The 17,191-nt window shown below is 36.3% G+C and overlaps 2 protein-coding genes across 30 annotated transcripts in view; one reads left to right on the forward strand and one right to left on the reverse strand.

The window, feature by feature from the left end:
* The window catches only part of LOC127978666 (E3 ubiquitin-protein ligase TRIM39), a 138,899-nt gene that overhangs the window by 37,730 nt on the left and 83,978 nt on the right, over positions 1-17,191 (reverse strand). For 11 of the 29 annotated variants that reach the window (XM_052583480.1, XM_052583488.1, XM_052583487.1 and 8 more), the window contains exons 1-5: positions 9,727-9,917; positions 9,419-9,465; positions 9,063-9,335; positions 8,889-8,921; positions 8,255-8,391 (exon numbers count right to left, since the gene is read on the reverse strand). In XM_052583480.1, coding sequence (XP_052439440.1) covers positions 8,255-8,391; positions 8,889-8,921; positions 9,063-9,335; positions 9,419-9,465; positions 9,727-9,761 — 525 coding nt within the window. In that variant the 5' untranslated portion in view covers positions 9,762-9,917. Of the gene's footprint in view, positions 1-2,848; positions 3,656-3,775; positions 3,803-4,153; positions 4,293-4,387; positions 4,613-4,732; positions 4,823-4,917; positions 5,454-5,843; positions 5,920-8,254; positions 8,392-8,888; positions 8,922-9,062; positions 9,336-9,418; positions 9,466-9,726; positions 9,953-17,191 lie in introns of those variants that run through there. The other 18 variants (XM_052583505.1, XM_052583510.1, XM_052583496.1 and 15 more) reach the window with 16 other exon arrangements.
* LOC127978678 (glycosylated lysosomal membrane protein-like) overlaps positions 10,010-17,191 on the forward strand; it is a 199,442-nt gene continuing 192,260 nt past the window's right edge. Inside the window, exon 1 of the mRNA XM_052583531.1 lies at positions 10,010-10,143. The gene's annotated coding sequence lies outside the window, so the exon portion shown is untranslated. The remainder of the gene's footprint in view (positions 10,144-17,191) is intronic.

A 17,191-nucleotide genomic window follows, 5' to 3' on the forward strand; every position in this document is an offset into this window, starting at 1 on the left:
ATAAAAACAACATGTACTGCTGGCTTTCTTACCCGCTACCGGACGTGGGTTCCGCGTTCAGTGAACTCAACGGCGGCCGCCAAACGTAAACGGGGAAAACCCCAGCAAAATATCCCTCCCGATCGATTCGCACGGGTCGCACAACAATCCTAAACCCACGTCCCGGCACGGCAGCTCTGGCAAGGAACTCAGCAGCAACAAACCAAACAACCCTCCCGCAACAACAAGCACGTCATACATTTATAATGCTTCCCTCTAATTACTAATGCCACACAGTTGTTCCTTTTCCCCAGCGCATCACGAGGAACACAGAGGACGCTCTCAGTATTGCCACTCCCCTTCTTTAGGCATGAGCAGCTTGCTTACAAAATGGTCGTACCAACATTTAAATCTATCTTTTGCAGCCTCCGTTATTGGGGAGGTGTTGGGGGGAACTGTTAGTGGGTGTTTTTTATTTATTTTTTATTCAATGCTTTGAACATTAATTAACACATAAAGGCATACATTACTGGGACATTTACAAATACTGACTGAGATTACACTCAATTTTCGTTCACTCTCTGTACATCATAAAACAAAAGAAATGTAAAATCTAATAAACAACACTGAAGAAAAAATAAAATCAAGATAAAGATAAAGGTATAGAAAAAGTATACGGGAGTAGCAGATTTTCACATTAAGAAAGCGAAGTCCTCTAATGAAGAATACCAAAATCTGGCTTTGGGACTTTTCATTCCTTTAAACGTCTCCAAATACATCGCAAATTTAGACTACTACTAAAGGATTTAGACTACTACTAAAGGATTTAGACTACTACTAAAGGATTTAGACTACTACTGTGGTACTACTGTGAGAGGCTTGTTAAAATAAAATAAAACAACACTTTTCTTTTTTTTTTTTTAAAGGACTTTTGTTTGGACGAAAAAATTTAAATCGTATAGGCTAACCTAGTTTTAAAGTAACTCACATATATACAGATGTAAAGATCCTGAGACAGGACACACAGCATCAGCAGCTATATATGTTCCAAGGGTTAGGTATAGATTAGCTAAAATAACATCTAATCATCTGTCAGTTTATACTGCGGAAATTATTGCCATATTTTTTACTCTTCAGTGGACTTATTTTGGGACATTACTATACCTTAAGTAGTCATATGTGTTGAGACTTATTTTCTGCACTATAAAGTTTAAAGAGTGGCGAATCTTCAACGAGACATTTTCTCAGACATATTACAGAGTTTGTTCAGAATACAAACAAAAACAAATATTTTTGTATGGATACCTGCACATATAGGAATAGAAGGTAATGAAGTGGTGGAACATTCAAATGTCCAGACATACAGTTTAATGCTCCAATGAGTAAATTAGAAATAAAAGGGCTAATTAAAAATAAATAAATAAATAAATAAACATAAAAAGATACTTGACAAATTAAATGGGGGTGGTGAGAATAAAGGATGGCATTTATATAATATTCAAAGAACAGTTGGAAATGAAAGGAGATTTTGGGGGATAGAAAGGAAGACCGCATAATATCTCGCCATAGAATTGGACACATTGCACTTAATCAGCCATTATTTATAAGAGGAATACATGTGTCTGGACTTAGTGTTAAATGTGATCTTCCTGAAACAGTTGAACCTATTTTAATAAAATGGACAGGATACGACAAAAAAGATTACAATTTACAGAAGCACATATTATAGAAATAAATCAGATCTCATTTTAGAAATTGGTAAATAAAGATGTGACTATAGAATTGTTTCACAGATTAAGTATCTCAAATATACAGAGTTAATTAACAGGATTTAAAGAATTAATACTAAGTTTTATTATTATTTATTTTATTTTTGAGTTAGTTTTCATTAACGTCAACACTCCATCCCAGTAGGTGGCGGTAAATGCGCCTAAAGCTTTGCGTCAAAGAAGAAGAAGAAGTGGTTTGAGTGGGACCGGAGCGCGCATTCTCGTGACTCGTGAGGTGATCCGTCAGTTAATCTCTGCGGGGATATCTTTTTTCTTTTGTTTAATTCTCTGTCAGTAACAAAGTCCAGATTTTGAAAATTGTAGTTAGTGGTAGAGTACAACATAGTTTTGACAAATATCTTGTGCTGGTGTTTTAGCGACGGCGTCTGATGCATTTTCTTTGAGATCAGCGTTATTGCATGCCTCTTTTTTTCTTTTGTTTTAACTTTTCACCTGGCGTGACAAACGCTAACTTTCCTGGTTTGCAAAATTGCTTTTCGTTTCCTTCTTTTTTGTTTTAGTTTGAGGTAAGGTACAAATGCTATAAACTCTGTGACCTTGTTTTCTTTTCTAACTGGTAACAAACTCTAACACCTTTTTAAATTGTAATGCTACAAGCTTGGACTCGAACGCATCTGGTCCAAACAGGTGTGCAAAACAGATGTCTTTTATGACCCTCATCAATCCAATTTTTGGAGACAAGCACCCTTTACTCTCTCTAGCCCCTATGGTCCATAATCGGCTGAATTATCATAAATGATTTGAGCGAGTTTAACAAGGGACAAATTGTGATGACTAGACGACTGGGTCAGAGACATCTCCAAAACTGCGCAGCTCTTGTTGGGTGTTCCCAGGGTCATGGGCGGCTCATTGGTTCACTTGGAGAGGGAAGGCTCTGGCCTGTGAGGATCGATCCAACAGACAAGCTCCTGTAGCTCTAGAGGTTAATGATGATTCTGATGAAGAGGTGTCAGAATACACCTTGTATCTCAGGTTGTTGTGAATGAGGCTGGGGGTGTGTGTGTGTGTGTGTGTGTGTGTGTGTGTGTGTGTGTCAGTAACAGAACATTTTGTAGCAGAGATGACTGAAACAACCTTGATACAACAGTTTAAAGGCTTTAATAGTTTGGTGCGTTTTGATGAAAGCATTTTACAGGCAGTTTCACTTTTTCACAAGATGTGAAAATGGTGTAGAAAAGTGTTAGGGGGAAAAGAATGTATTAAACATTTAAGACAAGCATTACATTTTGACTTTAAAATATGTGATGAAAAAAACTTTCATCACTTGAGTAGCACCACTTACATTATCAGATTTGAAATAATAATTAAAAATCACTGTGATCCTATTTCATGTATAAATTAATGTTCCTTCATGACAGGTGTGATGATCAGTGGCTCTGAGTTTTTACCTCCTTCATTAAGGTTTGGGCTAAAATAAGGATAGAGTTTCCCAGTGAAAGACTGAGCAGTGAAAGAGTAGATATGAGATCTGGACTCTGCATCATAAAAGGAGACCAGACCCTCCTCATAATCCACAAACACACCGACCCGCTGCGGCTTCACTCTCAGAGACAGAGGGACGAGACGATCCTCACAGGCTTTATATTCATCTCCATTCCTCAGCCACACAGTCCAGTGTCCATCACTGGGTCTCAGTGTGATCTGTCCCTTCCTGTTAATGGATTCTCTGACCACTCCTAAATCCCAATTAGTCTTTCCCTTCACCTGCACCTCAAAATAAAATCTCCCTGCAGAGAATCCCTCCTTTCCCAGGACACAGACACATGGATCAAATCTCTCTGGTTTGTCTGGGAGTCTCCGTCTAATTTCTCCATGTCTCACTTGTTTTCCATCATCAGACAGAATGAGTTCAGGATTAGCTGTATCAGGATCCAGAGTCACATCCACTGAGAAAACAGAGCAGAAGAATCACAGCTTAATGTAGATGTTTTGTGATGATGATATTTGTAATATTGAATCCAGATTTAATCAGATTGTGATGCAGTAATGAATCTAGTGCACTGTACCTGCATACTGCTGCATCCACTTCAGCTCTGTAGAGACACAATAAAACATCAGCAAATCTTTGAGATATGTATGTGTGGAATTATAGACGAGCATTAAAACTATACTAAAATAATTGGGTAACACTTTAGAATAAGGGTACATTAGTTCATGTTAGTTAACTACTTTAGTTAACATGATCTAAACAAGAACAATACAGCATTTATTAATCTTAGTTGATGTTCATTTCAACATTACTAATGCATTATTCAAATCTAAAGTTGTGCTTGTTAACATTAGTTAATGCACTGTGATTTAGCATGAACTAACAAGGAATAACTGTATTTGTGTCATTAACATCAGGTTTTTATCAGGTCAATGTGTTGTGTGTATAGATGTACTTGTTTGATCAAGTTTCTCATCTATAGTGTTCTTCAGTTGAGTCAGAGCTCTGGTCAGAGTCTCCAGATTCTCAGGAGTGTTCACACTGATCTCAGGCCAGTTCCTGCTGTTTCTGAGGCTGCTCAGAGATGAGTAAATCTACAGCAGGAGAGAGGAGAAATCCTTCAGCACGGGGAGTGTTATAGACAGTGTCATATACTGCATTATCACTGATCAGAGAGATGTTCACTTACCTGTATGACATCTTCAGTCTGTGAAAGCTGCTGCAGTTTAATGTTTCTCATCTTTAGCTCAGTGATCACCTGCTCCAGCTCTTCAATCAGCTCTTTCTTCTGTTTCTCTAATGCTTTCTGCTTCTCCTCCATCATCTCCAGCTGTTCAGTCTGATGTCTCTCAATGGAGCGGATGAGATCAGTGAAGAGCTCGATACAAGCTGTTTTATCCTTCTGTGTGCTTCTCTGCTCAACCAGATCAATCAACAGATTATTAGTGTTGTTGTCTGCATGCTGCACAGTTCATATTACTGACATTAATTATATCTTAATGTGTCCATGAAGCTACCACTAACAAGCACTCACATGTCTGACTTCTGCTGAGTGTTTGATGTCTTCAATCTTCTTGATTCTGTCCTGGATCATCTGCTGTGTGTCTTGGATCATCAACTCGGTCTATAAACAGAAAATGTAATTGATATAATGACATGAGTGTGAGTAATGACCATTTAAATTCGTAAGTGAACTTTTTTATTATGAATGGTGTTTACCTCTTCTAAAGACACAGTGTTGTGGTTCTTGTGATCTCCATCAGTACAGGACAGACAGATGATGGTCTGATCATCTCTACAGAACAGATCCAGAGGTCTTTCGTGTTTCTGACATATATAGTCCTCCAGATTACTCACAGGATCCATCAGTTTGTGTTTCTTCAAACGTGTCACTCTCAAATGAGGCTCCAGGTGAGTTTCACAGTAAGAGCTCTGACACACCAGACACGACTTCAGCGCTTTCAGCTTTCTTTCCTCACAGATGTCACACAGAACTTCAGTTGTTTTCTCAGGAGGTTTCTTTTTATAGGGATCAGCAATCTCTCGGAGTGTGGTATTAATCTTGAGATCAGGTCTTTGCTTGAATGTGTATTTACAGTATGGACAGCTGTAGATCTGGCTGTTGTCCCAGTGTTCATTCAGACAGATCTTGCAGAAGTTGTGTCCACATGGAGTCGAGACTGGATCAGTGAAAACATCCAGACATATAGAGCACTGAAGCTCCTCAGACAGTGAACCACTGGAGGATGACATTACTGGAAAAAAAGACAAGATATATAGAGATAAATCACATGACTATTAGTTCCGACACACTGTAAGTTTTTTTTGATTGAAAGGCATTTGTATAAATTATTGAAATAATGATGATTTATGTTTTAAATGGAGACAGAGAGAAAAGGAAAATAATCAACAAGAGTTTATAAAGATTCCCATAATGCACAAACTGAAGTTGGCTGAATGTAAAAGACCGTCTAGATACAAACTTTGAACAAATGTAAAAACATGCAAGAGTTCATCTGGTCATTGCAAAACAAACTTTAAGTTAATCAGTAATACAAAGCACTAGAACTGTACATTCCTGAACTGTATTTCCAATATTACTGTATAAGAAGAGCAAGTCATTATTTTCTGGGTTATTGACATACATGGAGGGTAATTTATATTCGTCCTCCTGGTTTTTCCTGGTTCGTTTGATGGTGAAGATTCTGCCATTGCTTTTCCCTTTAAAACACAAACATTGTATTTCAGAATATAAAATAATGCTCAATGAACTGATAAAAACACCCATTTGCTGTATATTTGAATGTATACGTGATCACTGTGGTTTAAATGAGATCTTATATCTCACAGGTCAGAGTTTGGTTTGCTTATTAATATATTGTAGAAACTTTATTTTTTTGTAAAGGTGCTTTGCAACAATTTGTATAAACTTATTCTTATCTGGGGTGGTGTTGGATAAGACACATGCCTTTGGTGTGAGAGACCTGGGTTCATATCCACATATGTCCCTGAGCAAGACACTTTACCCCTATTTGCTCCAGAGGCATGTGACATATATAGCAATTGTAAGTCACTTTTAGTCAGCTAAATTAATAAATGTTAATATGATTATTATTTGACATTAGATATTTTCAAAGAAGATACAGTCCTTTCATTCTTGTTAACAATTATTCACTCTTATTACTCTCTGAAGGAAAGTGACATTCAAGTAACGTTATTTTCTGTTTTTCAAGATTAAAACTGATTTGGATTATGACCATTTAATAAATATTTACATTAAATTGCTCAAATCTCATGTAAACATTAATAGCAAGGGAAACCATTAACACAGTAAGACTCATAAATCTGAACTATGACCTTCTGTTTACATTAAAGAAAGTACAAAGTACAAGTAATATATTCTACAACAAAAATATATCTCTCTTCATATTAGATGTATTATATGGTCAAGAGTCATTTTCATATTGTTTATTATAAACATGAATTTAAACTATAGTGTAGCAGGCCTGTGTTATTCTTTCTGCAGCTCATTTACTTCCTGTTTCTTTAATCAATCAATCTTAACGTCACATGCAGTGACAATAAAACCAAACTTTGCTGTAATACTAATCAAATGACAAACTTTAAACACAATTCTGGCACCATTTCAATGCAGTAAACAACTACTGGATTGTTTGACGTGAACTTGTTCCAGTTTGAAACTAGCTAAACCAGACCACTTCCATTAAAAACCTCTTCACGACGATCTCTGTTATATTTCTGTCACTTACCTGTGAGTATAAGATGTGATCACACGGATCTTAAAACAGCTCAATAAATATTCTGTTGTTTTGGTTGATCGTTGCAATTGTTGTTTAAGCTAGTTTCACTTTCTTTGAACTCCAGTGTCGTCAGAGCTCTTACTGTACTTTATTTGACGGCAAATAAAAGAGCTTCAACACAGCCGTCGTCTGTATACACGTACAAACAATTAACTGCACTTGAAGCTTTCATAAAATTAAAAATGAAACATCCAAAACCAAAAAACTAAATTTTGGCAGGAACAGAAACGAACGATGGCGCGGAGCTGTGGGCGGATGGGCCTGGGTCCGCCCACATTTACAGCTGGCCCGCCCAATCAGAAATACAAATAAATAAATAAAATACTACTCTGTATAGTTAAACATGGATACTACTTTATGTGATGTATTAAATCTATAAAATGTTATATTTAAAACAGTAAAATTATAAGAACCTGATAATTATTTAAAATGTAAGTGTGTTGGTGACGTGTTTTCATTGGTCAATGCAACATCAACGTAGCACGCACTAATGCAATCTGGCGCGAATTACGATCACTAGAAGTGTACGTGGTTTCTTGATTTTTCTTTAGTGTCTATGGCCAAACAAGTTACTAAAATAATAAGTCTCTAAGCTCAAATAATGTTGCTTTTTTAGAAAGCTAAACGTGTATGTGGGTGGTTGACCTCAGCCTCTTGTTCAGGGCCTAAAGATTCGTTCAGTTAACATGTCATTACTTTAAATGTTCACTGAATATAGTGTTATGTTGTGGTTGGTTGGTTTTTTATTTATTTATTTATTTATTTTTAGAGCTACATGCTCTCTAATTGATCTTCCCTATGCACTATCACAATGTTCCCTCAGTATGGCTATGGCTAGTCTATGTTATATTGGCTTATGTAGGCTATTCAGCATAGTTTTGACAGTAGATCAAATGTAAACTAGGCTACAAGATAAGTAGGCTAATAAACAAATAAAATAAAAAAATAATAATTACCATTATAAAGCAGTTTGAATGCTTCATTGCGTTACAGTATGGTTCTAATGAGAAAAATATTCCCGAGCAGCTTTCAGCTGATCACAGTGATGTTTTTGTATATATTTATACCAGCACTGTAATTCAGCACTATAAGTCTCACCACGTTTATTTCTTTTATATAATATAGATATAGCATATTGCATTTAAGCCACAATAGCATGTGAAATTGAGACATTAATTCAAGAATTTGGGCCCGGTTCCTCAAGTGTGGATAAAGACTTAAAAAAAAAATTCTACCTTACAAGGAAGTCTCTCTGTGATGTAGACTATAAACTTGGTCTTATACTGTACTACGGCAAGGAAGACGATCAAGAAGCAAATGGCCAGCGAGATCAGGAGCTCGTTACAGAGTTTCCCGTCAGCACTGTTTGGATCTGGAAAAGAAACAGAATTTGCATGAATTCCTGCACCAGATGTAACTCTATCATTGACTGTGTTTACATGCGCACTAATAATGCCATCATTTCTGTAGATGTCTTATGGATTACATTGATTTGATCACGGTTTCTTGGTATCCGGACTAAAAATTTCAATGTTTTTGACTAACAATATGTTGCATTATGTTCATGTCACGCAGAGCTGCCAACATGAATGTAGTTTCTTCAGCACACATTATGTGAAGAAAGTATTCAGTCGCCTGTTTATTGTGATCAGCATGCATCAAATATTTTACTACCATCATGAGTTTAATCAATTTGATCGAAGAATTATGTGTACATCAGGTAAAGTTTAACTGCAATGTTGCTTGAATCACATTATGAGGGTGCTTGTAAACATAGTCATCTGAAAAATACAGAAATAACTTGAGTTTTAGATGTTGATAATAAACTTTTATATAAAATGATGGGGTGTTAAATGGTTGTTTACTTACATTTCCTGACTGGTCTGCTCTTTGGACTACAGTCTGTGGAGAATTAGAGAGAGAGAACCGATCAATAACTTATTCAGTGTGTGTATATAGAATTAAAATAACTTCAAGAACAGTTCACTCAAATGATTGTTAAACTAGTTCTTTATGAATGGGTTGGATGGTTAGAGTCCTTACCAGGCTGTAAATTGGGTTCATCAACAAGTTTTTCAGACATGGTCTCGTCACCAAAGGTATATATTTCCAGTGTATACAGTGAGTCTCTCTGGAAACAACCTTGCACTGAACACCGTTCTCCATCACACAAACTGGACACATTGTACACTCTGTCCGAATCTGTTAGTAAAGGAGGAATTATAGAAATGATGACGCTCTCATGTTTCTTCAGCACAGGTGCTTCATCACAAGACAGTGAACACTGGACACACGACTGCGGTACAGAAGCACATCCTGAGGAGATAAACAATGGATTACTGACATGTTTTCATTCATAAACACTGAGATTAAAAACACTGCAGAAATAACACACTCACTTGTGCAATAAGAGCTGGTCCACAGCAGTAACACCAGCTGTCTGAGTCTGAGAATACAGAAGCACTGATTATATATATATATATATATATCATATATATGATGATAATATAGATATAATACATGATTTTTCTCTAATCCTTTTTTTTTTTTTTTTTTTTTGCTGTTTTCTTGATTACATCCTAAATATTATGAATTAATAAAAATAAAAAGATATCTACAAGGTTTATTTTTGTTTCCAAACAGATAACAGAAGCGAACCAAAACTTAGAACACGTTAGAAGAGAAAAAAGTTATTATAGTAACTTACGATGATGACATGACAGCGGTCCGAGTGAAGTTCATGTGATAAATGCTACATTTAGGAGTTTTCTTTTCAGAAAACTGCTGTAAATTGTCGGAGAGCCTTCCGTGTGTGAACGCAAACAGAAATCTCCATCCAGATGTGACTGAGAGCCTGAATAAACCGGTACGAACTGGTGTTTTTTTCCTGTATTAAAGCATGCCACGCGGTGCTTGAGAAACTTCCTCAACGGAAAAGATGGCGGTTGTATGCGCATGCCTAAAAGGACTACTTCTGCTTCTTCTTCGGTGTTTAATGGCGGTTGGCAACCTAACTTATTGATGCATTACCGCCACCGCCACCGACTAAAAAAATTAATTGAGACCATTTTATAAAAGTGACGTAATTTATTTTTCCCACTGGAATTCAACTGTACAAACTGACGTTAGCTCTCATTCCTAACTTTTTATCTATCTATATGTCCCTAACAGGGAATTGTTTTTCCACCATGGACATGGTTGATTGTGATCAGTTCGGTGACGCATCACTGTCACACACATATTATTTTTTCCACTCACTTATATCGTAATAACGAGATGTTATGTCGTTTTAACGTCATCTTTTCTCGTAAAAACGACATATTTTTCTCCTAATAACGACATATTATGTAGATGGTACATTATGTGAGCGATAAAGTCCTAGGTGACATAAACGAGGATCTGCAAGCTGCTCAAATTATTACGACACTGTTTTAAATGTATTTTAATGGTTTTAATTTTAGCGGCATGTTTATTAGGATTTCCAGTCTGTCTACAGGCCTATAGTGCTATCTAACTCAGACCCATGACTCTATAGACCATGATCAGATCAAAATCGGCTTAATATTTCTTTATTTGAATGACTGAAGTTTGATTTAACAACAAATCGAAATACGAAAAATACGGCTGCTAATAATAATAACAATAATAATAATAATAATAATAATAATAATTCGTTCTGGTTGAAACTTAAGATAGATTTTTCGTGTTCGTGTGTAAACAAATGGGCTTATGCTTTAATATTTGTTTCACATGTGTGAGCAGCTTAGTCTGATTATATGTTAATAATGTTTTAGTGATTATATATTATTAAATATATATCCTGCTGAACCGAGCAGCCTCTACCACAGCCAGACATTATGAAAAAAAACATTAATGTGACTAATTTACCCACGCACAAAAAGCAAGCTCATTTTTTGACCCACTAACAAAAAATATGAAAAGCTTTATCTAGCTTAATTTTATAATAGGTTAATTATTATTATTATTATTATTATTTCATTTTGTTTGGAAAACGGGTAAACGAAATGTTTTATGTTGAAAAATAAGCTTGCTACTTGTACGTCGGAAGTCTTAAAAACGAAAATGAAAACAAATTTTAATAAGACAATCGAAAACAAAATTGTGTTTATTTAATTCGTAAATTTAATAAGAGTATTTGTTCACACACCCAGCGATTAATTGCTCGTTTTAACGAGAAAACATCTATGAGAAAAGATAAGTTAGTGGAAAAAATTTGTGTCCCTCCCCAAAATGAAATCTGGATTATTATTATTATTTTGTTTTTGTATTGTTTTGAAACTATATTAAATGGGTGCATTTCCACACATTACAGATGGGAAACCATGCAGGGCCCGGTTCCCCGATAACGCTCACTCTTAGCGGGTTAAGAAGACCTCGAAAGATATATCTTACCAAAGTTGTTTATGTTCCTAAGTGTGTTCCCCGAAGTGTCCCTTAGGAAGCTCTTAGCACGCTGCCTCTTACGTCTGACGTCACAAGAGCGCTGTCCAAAGTGAAGGTGCTGAATTAGTTGGCATCGATTGCTCATGAATCGATTTTCCACTTCACGCGAAGGTGCAATACAGCGTTAAGAAAGACAACACGATCTATGCAAATTAAATATTCCTCAAATTATTACAGTAACATTTATTTTAACATAGTTTAAGTTATCAGTAGAATATAGACTATAAATTAAATTATCAAATGGTCAGTAATATGTTCACACGATATGTTGTGACGGTTAGACGAACCGGGGATCCCTCGCTAATCATCCACCCTCTTATCCCGCCACTTGTGCCACTTCTTGACATGCGTTTAACGACTTATAAAAATTATATAATACACTTTTATATTAATGGTGAGGTACTTTACAATCAGAATAGCCCTCTCCCACGACCTCAATGAATCTGTCTGTAGCAAAAAAAAAAAAAAAAAAAAACATAGCGCTGTGCTTCGCTGGTAAGGATGTTCGTGTGTATTTGCATACAGTTATCTCACATATATTACCGCTATGTTTTAAGGACATAATCTGTGTGCTATTTAATCATTATATGGTTTATTTAATATATATTTAATATGTATCGCTCATTTCTAAGAGTTAAAGCACTCTTTTGGCGCATGCGCACTAATGTTCTAGACAGAGCGGCTCCATCGCTGTCCTCAGCGCTGAGAGGTGTCTGATTTCAACTGTGCATTATTAGTCATTTCTAACAGCGCATCTTCCCATATAATTGCACGTTTCTTATTTGACTGTTAAATTACTGTATTTAATACATTCTCTGTGTAGATACTGTGTTGTTATTATACTTATTGTGACCACTGTTGTTATTTGTATTTATATATATATTTTCTTTTTATCTTTATTTGTAGAAAACCACACACACTCATGCAAATTCCGTGGTGACAATAAATGGGTTAATCCCGTATAAGTCTTTAACTCGTTGTGGATCTATTGCCAACCGGCAAATACACTTTAAAAGAGAAGAGCTACCTGTAGCCACTCAATTTTACTTAATTAATCTCTCCCTCCCAGTGTAAAATTAAGTTATAATTGCCTCATTAAATTGTGATTAAATATGTTATTAATTCATTTTGGAAAGATAATTCATGTCTTTACTTGTCACTTAACACTTAACACTGCTACAGTTGAAGTTTGAAGCCGTGTTGGTAGTAAAAATATTGTGATGGTAGTAAAATAGGTGGTAAAAAGGTAGTAAATTCAATTTAAGAATCTCTATATAAAACCTGTACACTGTAAAAACTAAAGGTGCCTCAGGTATCCTTTTGAGTACTCCAGGAACCTTAAAATGTATTTTAAGTGCCTCAAAGCTCTTTTTCTCATTACATGGTTCCTGGAGGAACCATTAGAGTCTTTGCAGTTCGTGCAGGAACTCATGGGATCCTTGAAGCACTTTGTTCCCAGTTCTGAGGTTCTGGAGTCACCCTTTCATTACACTGAGACCTCAAAGTGCTCTGAAGGTTCCTGGAGGAACTCACATTTTAAAAAAGGGTTACTGTAAGCTCTGTTAACATTAAAGTGGTTCCTGGAAGATCTCACTTGTAAAAGCCAGCATCTGGAAGAACCAAGAGATTCATGTGACAAAAATGAAATTTTACTGATTATTATTATTATTAATAATTACTTTTTAGGAATGTGATGGAACAATGACTTTTGTGGCACTTTCCATGTGAAAAAAAACCTAAATGTAAAAATCTTCACACTTGTTCTGTCACAACATTAATAAATAAATAAATAAAATAGTTTTATTGAAATAGGCTAAATGTTAAATCATTTGAAGGTGGATAGTTTACCTTGAAACTTTAAAGCAAACATTAAAAATATGATTGAAAAAAAATATTCTAATTATAACAATCGGTACAATAGTAATATTTAGAGTTTTTTTTTTTTTTTTTTTTTTAATTTGCCTAATAAAATAAGTTTAAATTATTCAGAAATAATTGTTCAGCTGTTGTCAAGAAGAAAATGCATGAGGTTTGGACGCGTCCTCGAGCTCCTACTGTTTGCTCACGCGCGCGTGCGTGGAAGAGCGATTTCAAATACAAAGAAGTAACGGCTCCATTCATCAAAGAGAGTAAGAAACAACTGCTGCACAAGGTGAGTAAAGACTCCGAAATAAATACACAGGTTTATTATTTGTATACTAATTCCTACACTGACACATTAGACTGTATGGTTTTTTTTTGTGTGTGTGGGGGGGGGGGGGGGGGGGGTTGTATGTTTGTTTTAACCATTAATTTAATAGCCGCGATGCTTACGAGTCTAATGCACATTGTGGGACAAAATGAGGACCACAAACACAAGGTAACAAACAATAATTATTAGTTTGGTGTACGCATGATGTTTACGTGTTTACGTGTTTATTGATTGTAACTCTTTCGTTTACGTTTGTTAAATAGTTACACATCCATGTTAACGTACGTTACATTTGCACATAACGTACTTAAACTGGTTTTGATAATTTTCTCTCCTCAGAAAATCCAGTATGACTTCTCTTAAAGTCTCAAAGCTTCACAGAGCAGCACCATGTAAGTATTTCATTATTTATTTGACATTGAAATAACTGAAATATTGTTTCAGCTTGGCCTAATCCAAAATTATATATGACTATACACTGTTACACTGAACTGAATTAAACAATAAAAAAACTACCCATATGTTATTTTTTATTCAGCAGTTAATGAAGAAATGTGTCTCTGTAGTGGACACCTGTGAGGCAGTGGACAGCTGCTGATGTCTGATGCTGACTGACAATAAACAGACCTCTCTGGACGTACCCCATCTTTTGCAGGTGTGTAAACAAGTGAACGGTTGCAGACACACACCAGAAACCCTTCTAAAACATTAAATTATTTCACTAGCTAGGACCACGCCACAAACCAACTATGCAACTGGGGAAGAGTAGAAAGAGGATGAAGGGGTCGAGGGAATGGGATGATGGTCAGGTTGATCAGGGAATCTTGAATTGATGGCTCAGGGAGACTCAGGGTGGGGGTACCGTCTCTAGCGTATATTTAGGCAAGACAATGAGGACCCCCTGATACAACCTGATAGAAATATAATGTGGGATAAGGTTGGTTGAATGGATGAGAAAGGGAGGGAAGGGTGGGTTCTCGAGAACGAGACTAGCAGAGTGGTGTGAGGTGGCCTGGTATGGAGGTTTGGAAGTCAGGTGATTGTTTGAGGTGTGGCCCTGCTCCCGAACTTTAGTTAACCTCACTTAACCCCATTTATAGGTTATTAACAGTTCTTTTTTATTTATTTTTTATTTTAGAGAAATTATACCATTGCCCTTCCTGTTACATGATGATCCTGCTGTCCTGGACTGTATATGATGAGGTAAGTATGAGTTTGTCCATGTGTGCAGACATATGTAGTGTACACACACACATTATAGACACATTGTGTACTTAATTAGTCTACAACCATTATTCAATGCAATAATATGACATAAATAATTCATGTGGTGTTCCTCATTTTTAAGATAATAAAAAAAATACCTGTGCTAAATGAACAAATGTAAATATTTTATTATTTATTTTTATGTAAATCACTCTTTTTTTCAATGAACAGCCTACACATAATCTCAGAACAGCTGTGGTAATAACAGAGGACCCATTTGGTGAGAGCAGCACTGCAGACTTTCCTGATGGTGAGGAGCTTCTTGCTGATGAACCTGCAGACATGAGTTCACCTTACTATGAGTAACTGTGTTCTGTTCAACATTATACAGAAAAGCAATTAAAAGTTCACTAAACCGCACTGTTTTTCTGCTGTATCTGTTGGTCATTCAGGAGGAGATCATAGACAATTTTCACAAGACTGATGATGTGTTTCAGCTGTGTTTGTATCGTAAATCCTCACAATGTTTGTATATATATATATATATATATTAAAAAATAGTTAATGCTAATGCAAGGGTGTTTCTAATCCAAGAGTCTTTGGGAGGGATGCTAAATTTGACATTGTTCTCTCTTCTGACTGCTGTTATCAGTCTCTGACAGATTATTTTCTTTGATTGAAAGTTGTGAAAATGCTATTGTAGAGTTTTTCATTTTGCTATTTGAGTAAATAAGAATTAACCCAACTATAACAACTTACGCTGCTGAGAAACTGGTTTATTAAGCTAAATACATCTATCTTGAGGCTTATCAATTTCTTGAAATGTCTTGTGTGAATTCTCCCACTCAGTCACCACTATTTAGAACAGGAGAGAATATGTTACTATTAATTGCATTGTGTCTAAAATTTAAATCATTGTTTTAGGTACCTAAAATGTTTTTTTTTTTAAGTTCTAAGATTATTGAGTCACATTTATTTGTTTCTAATTTTAACCAAGGTGTAAATGCTTTTTTTGTTGTTGTTTATAGCAGTATTAACACTGATTTTGCCATGAATGGGATTGTGATGTGCAGTATTGTGATTATGGAAATTGTTGTTGTTTATCAATAAACTGTTTTATACGCATTTGTTTTATTTTTAATCATTAAAAAGGTCAACAGCAGGACAAATAAACCAGTGGGGGGGGCATTAAAGAACTGAAATTAGGCAAATGGTGCCTTGAAGCACCCCAGGTGGTTCCTGGCCATCATAATAAAAGGGTTCCTCCAGGAACCATTGAAAGTTCCTCAGAGAACCACCCCCATTTAGAGCGGTGCCTAGAGGCTCTTCAGACGGTTCCGCCGGTGTGGCGAAGTGAAGAACCCCAAAAGGTGCCTCCAGGAACCTTTAGTTTTTACAGTGTAGCGCGAGAAAGATGTGAAAATGGTTGCTAGGTGTAACGGAGGCTTGCCTCTGGCGATTACATTTTGGTTGCACCAGCAACTAAAGCAAAGTCTGAGGTGTGGAAAAGTTTTGACCTTGTTTATAATGAGAATAATGAGTGAATAATAAAGTGACGTGACATTCAGCTAAGTATGGAGACCCATACTCAGAATTCGTGCTCTGCATTTAACCCATCCAAAGTGCACACACACACAGAGAAGTGAACACACACCCGGAGCAGTGAACACACACACACACACTGTGAACACACACCCGGAGCAGTGGGCAGCCATTTATGCTGCGGCGCCCGGGAAGCAGTTGGGGGTTCAGTGCCTTGCTCAAGGGCACCTAAGTCGTGGTATTGAAGGTGGAGAGAGAACTGTACATGCACTCCTCCAACCCACAATTCCTGCCAGCCCGAGACTCGAACTCACAACCCTTTGATTGGGAGTCCAACTCTCTCAACCATTAGGCCACGACTCCCTATATAATGATGCACCATCAGTGAGCGCAGAAACATGTACAGTGTATTCAATCATTTTCCTCCACAAAAACTATGTCTATGTCTATTTAGAGTGCTGAAATGTTACGATGTCACAGAGGACTTATTGTATTTCTTTATTCCAACTTCCAAGTGGTCTAGTCTATGTCAGTTATGAATAAATTATGTTAAAACATGTATAAATGACTCATTCTTGATGAAAGGCAAAAGAGCTGGCGTGCGCACATTTGAATAATGTCGGGCTGTAAACGGGTTCGGGCTTTAAAAAAAGCTGTCAATCAAAATGTACTTGTCGGGCTCAGGGCGAAACCTGTCAGGCCTAACTTTTATGGCCCGATTACAGCTCTAATAAAAGTACAAATAATGTAGGCTATTATACCTACCCTC

The sequence above is a fragment of the Carassius gibelio genome, chromosome B19 (genome assembly GCF_023724105.1).
Source record: "Carassius gibelio isolate Cgi1373 ecotype wild population from Czech Republic chromosome B19, carGib1.2-hapl.c, whole genome shotgun sequence".
NCBI lineage: Eukaryota > Metazoa > Chordata > Actinopteri > Cypriniformes > Cyprinidae > Carassius > Carassius gibelio.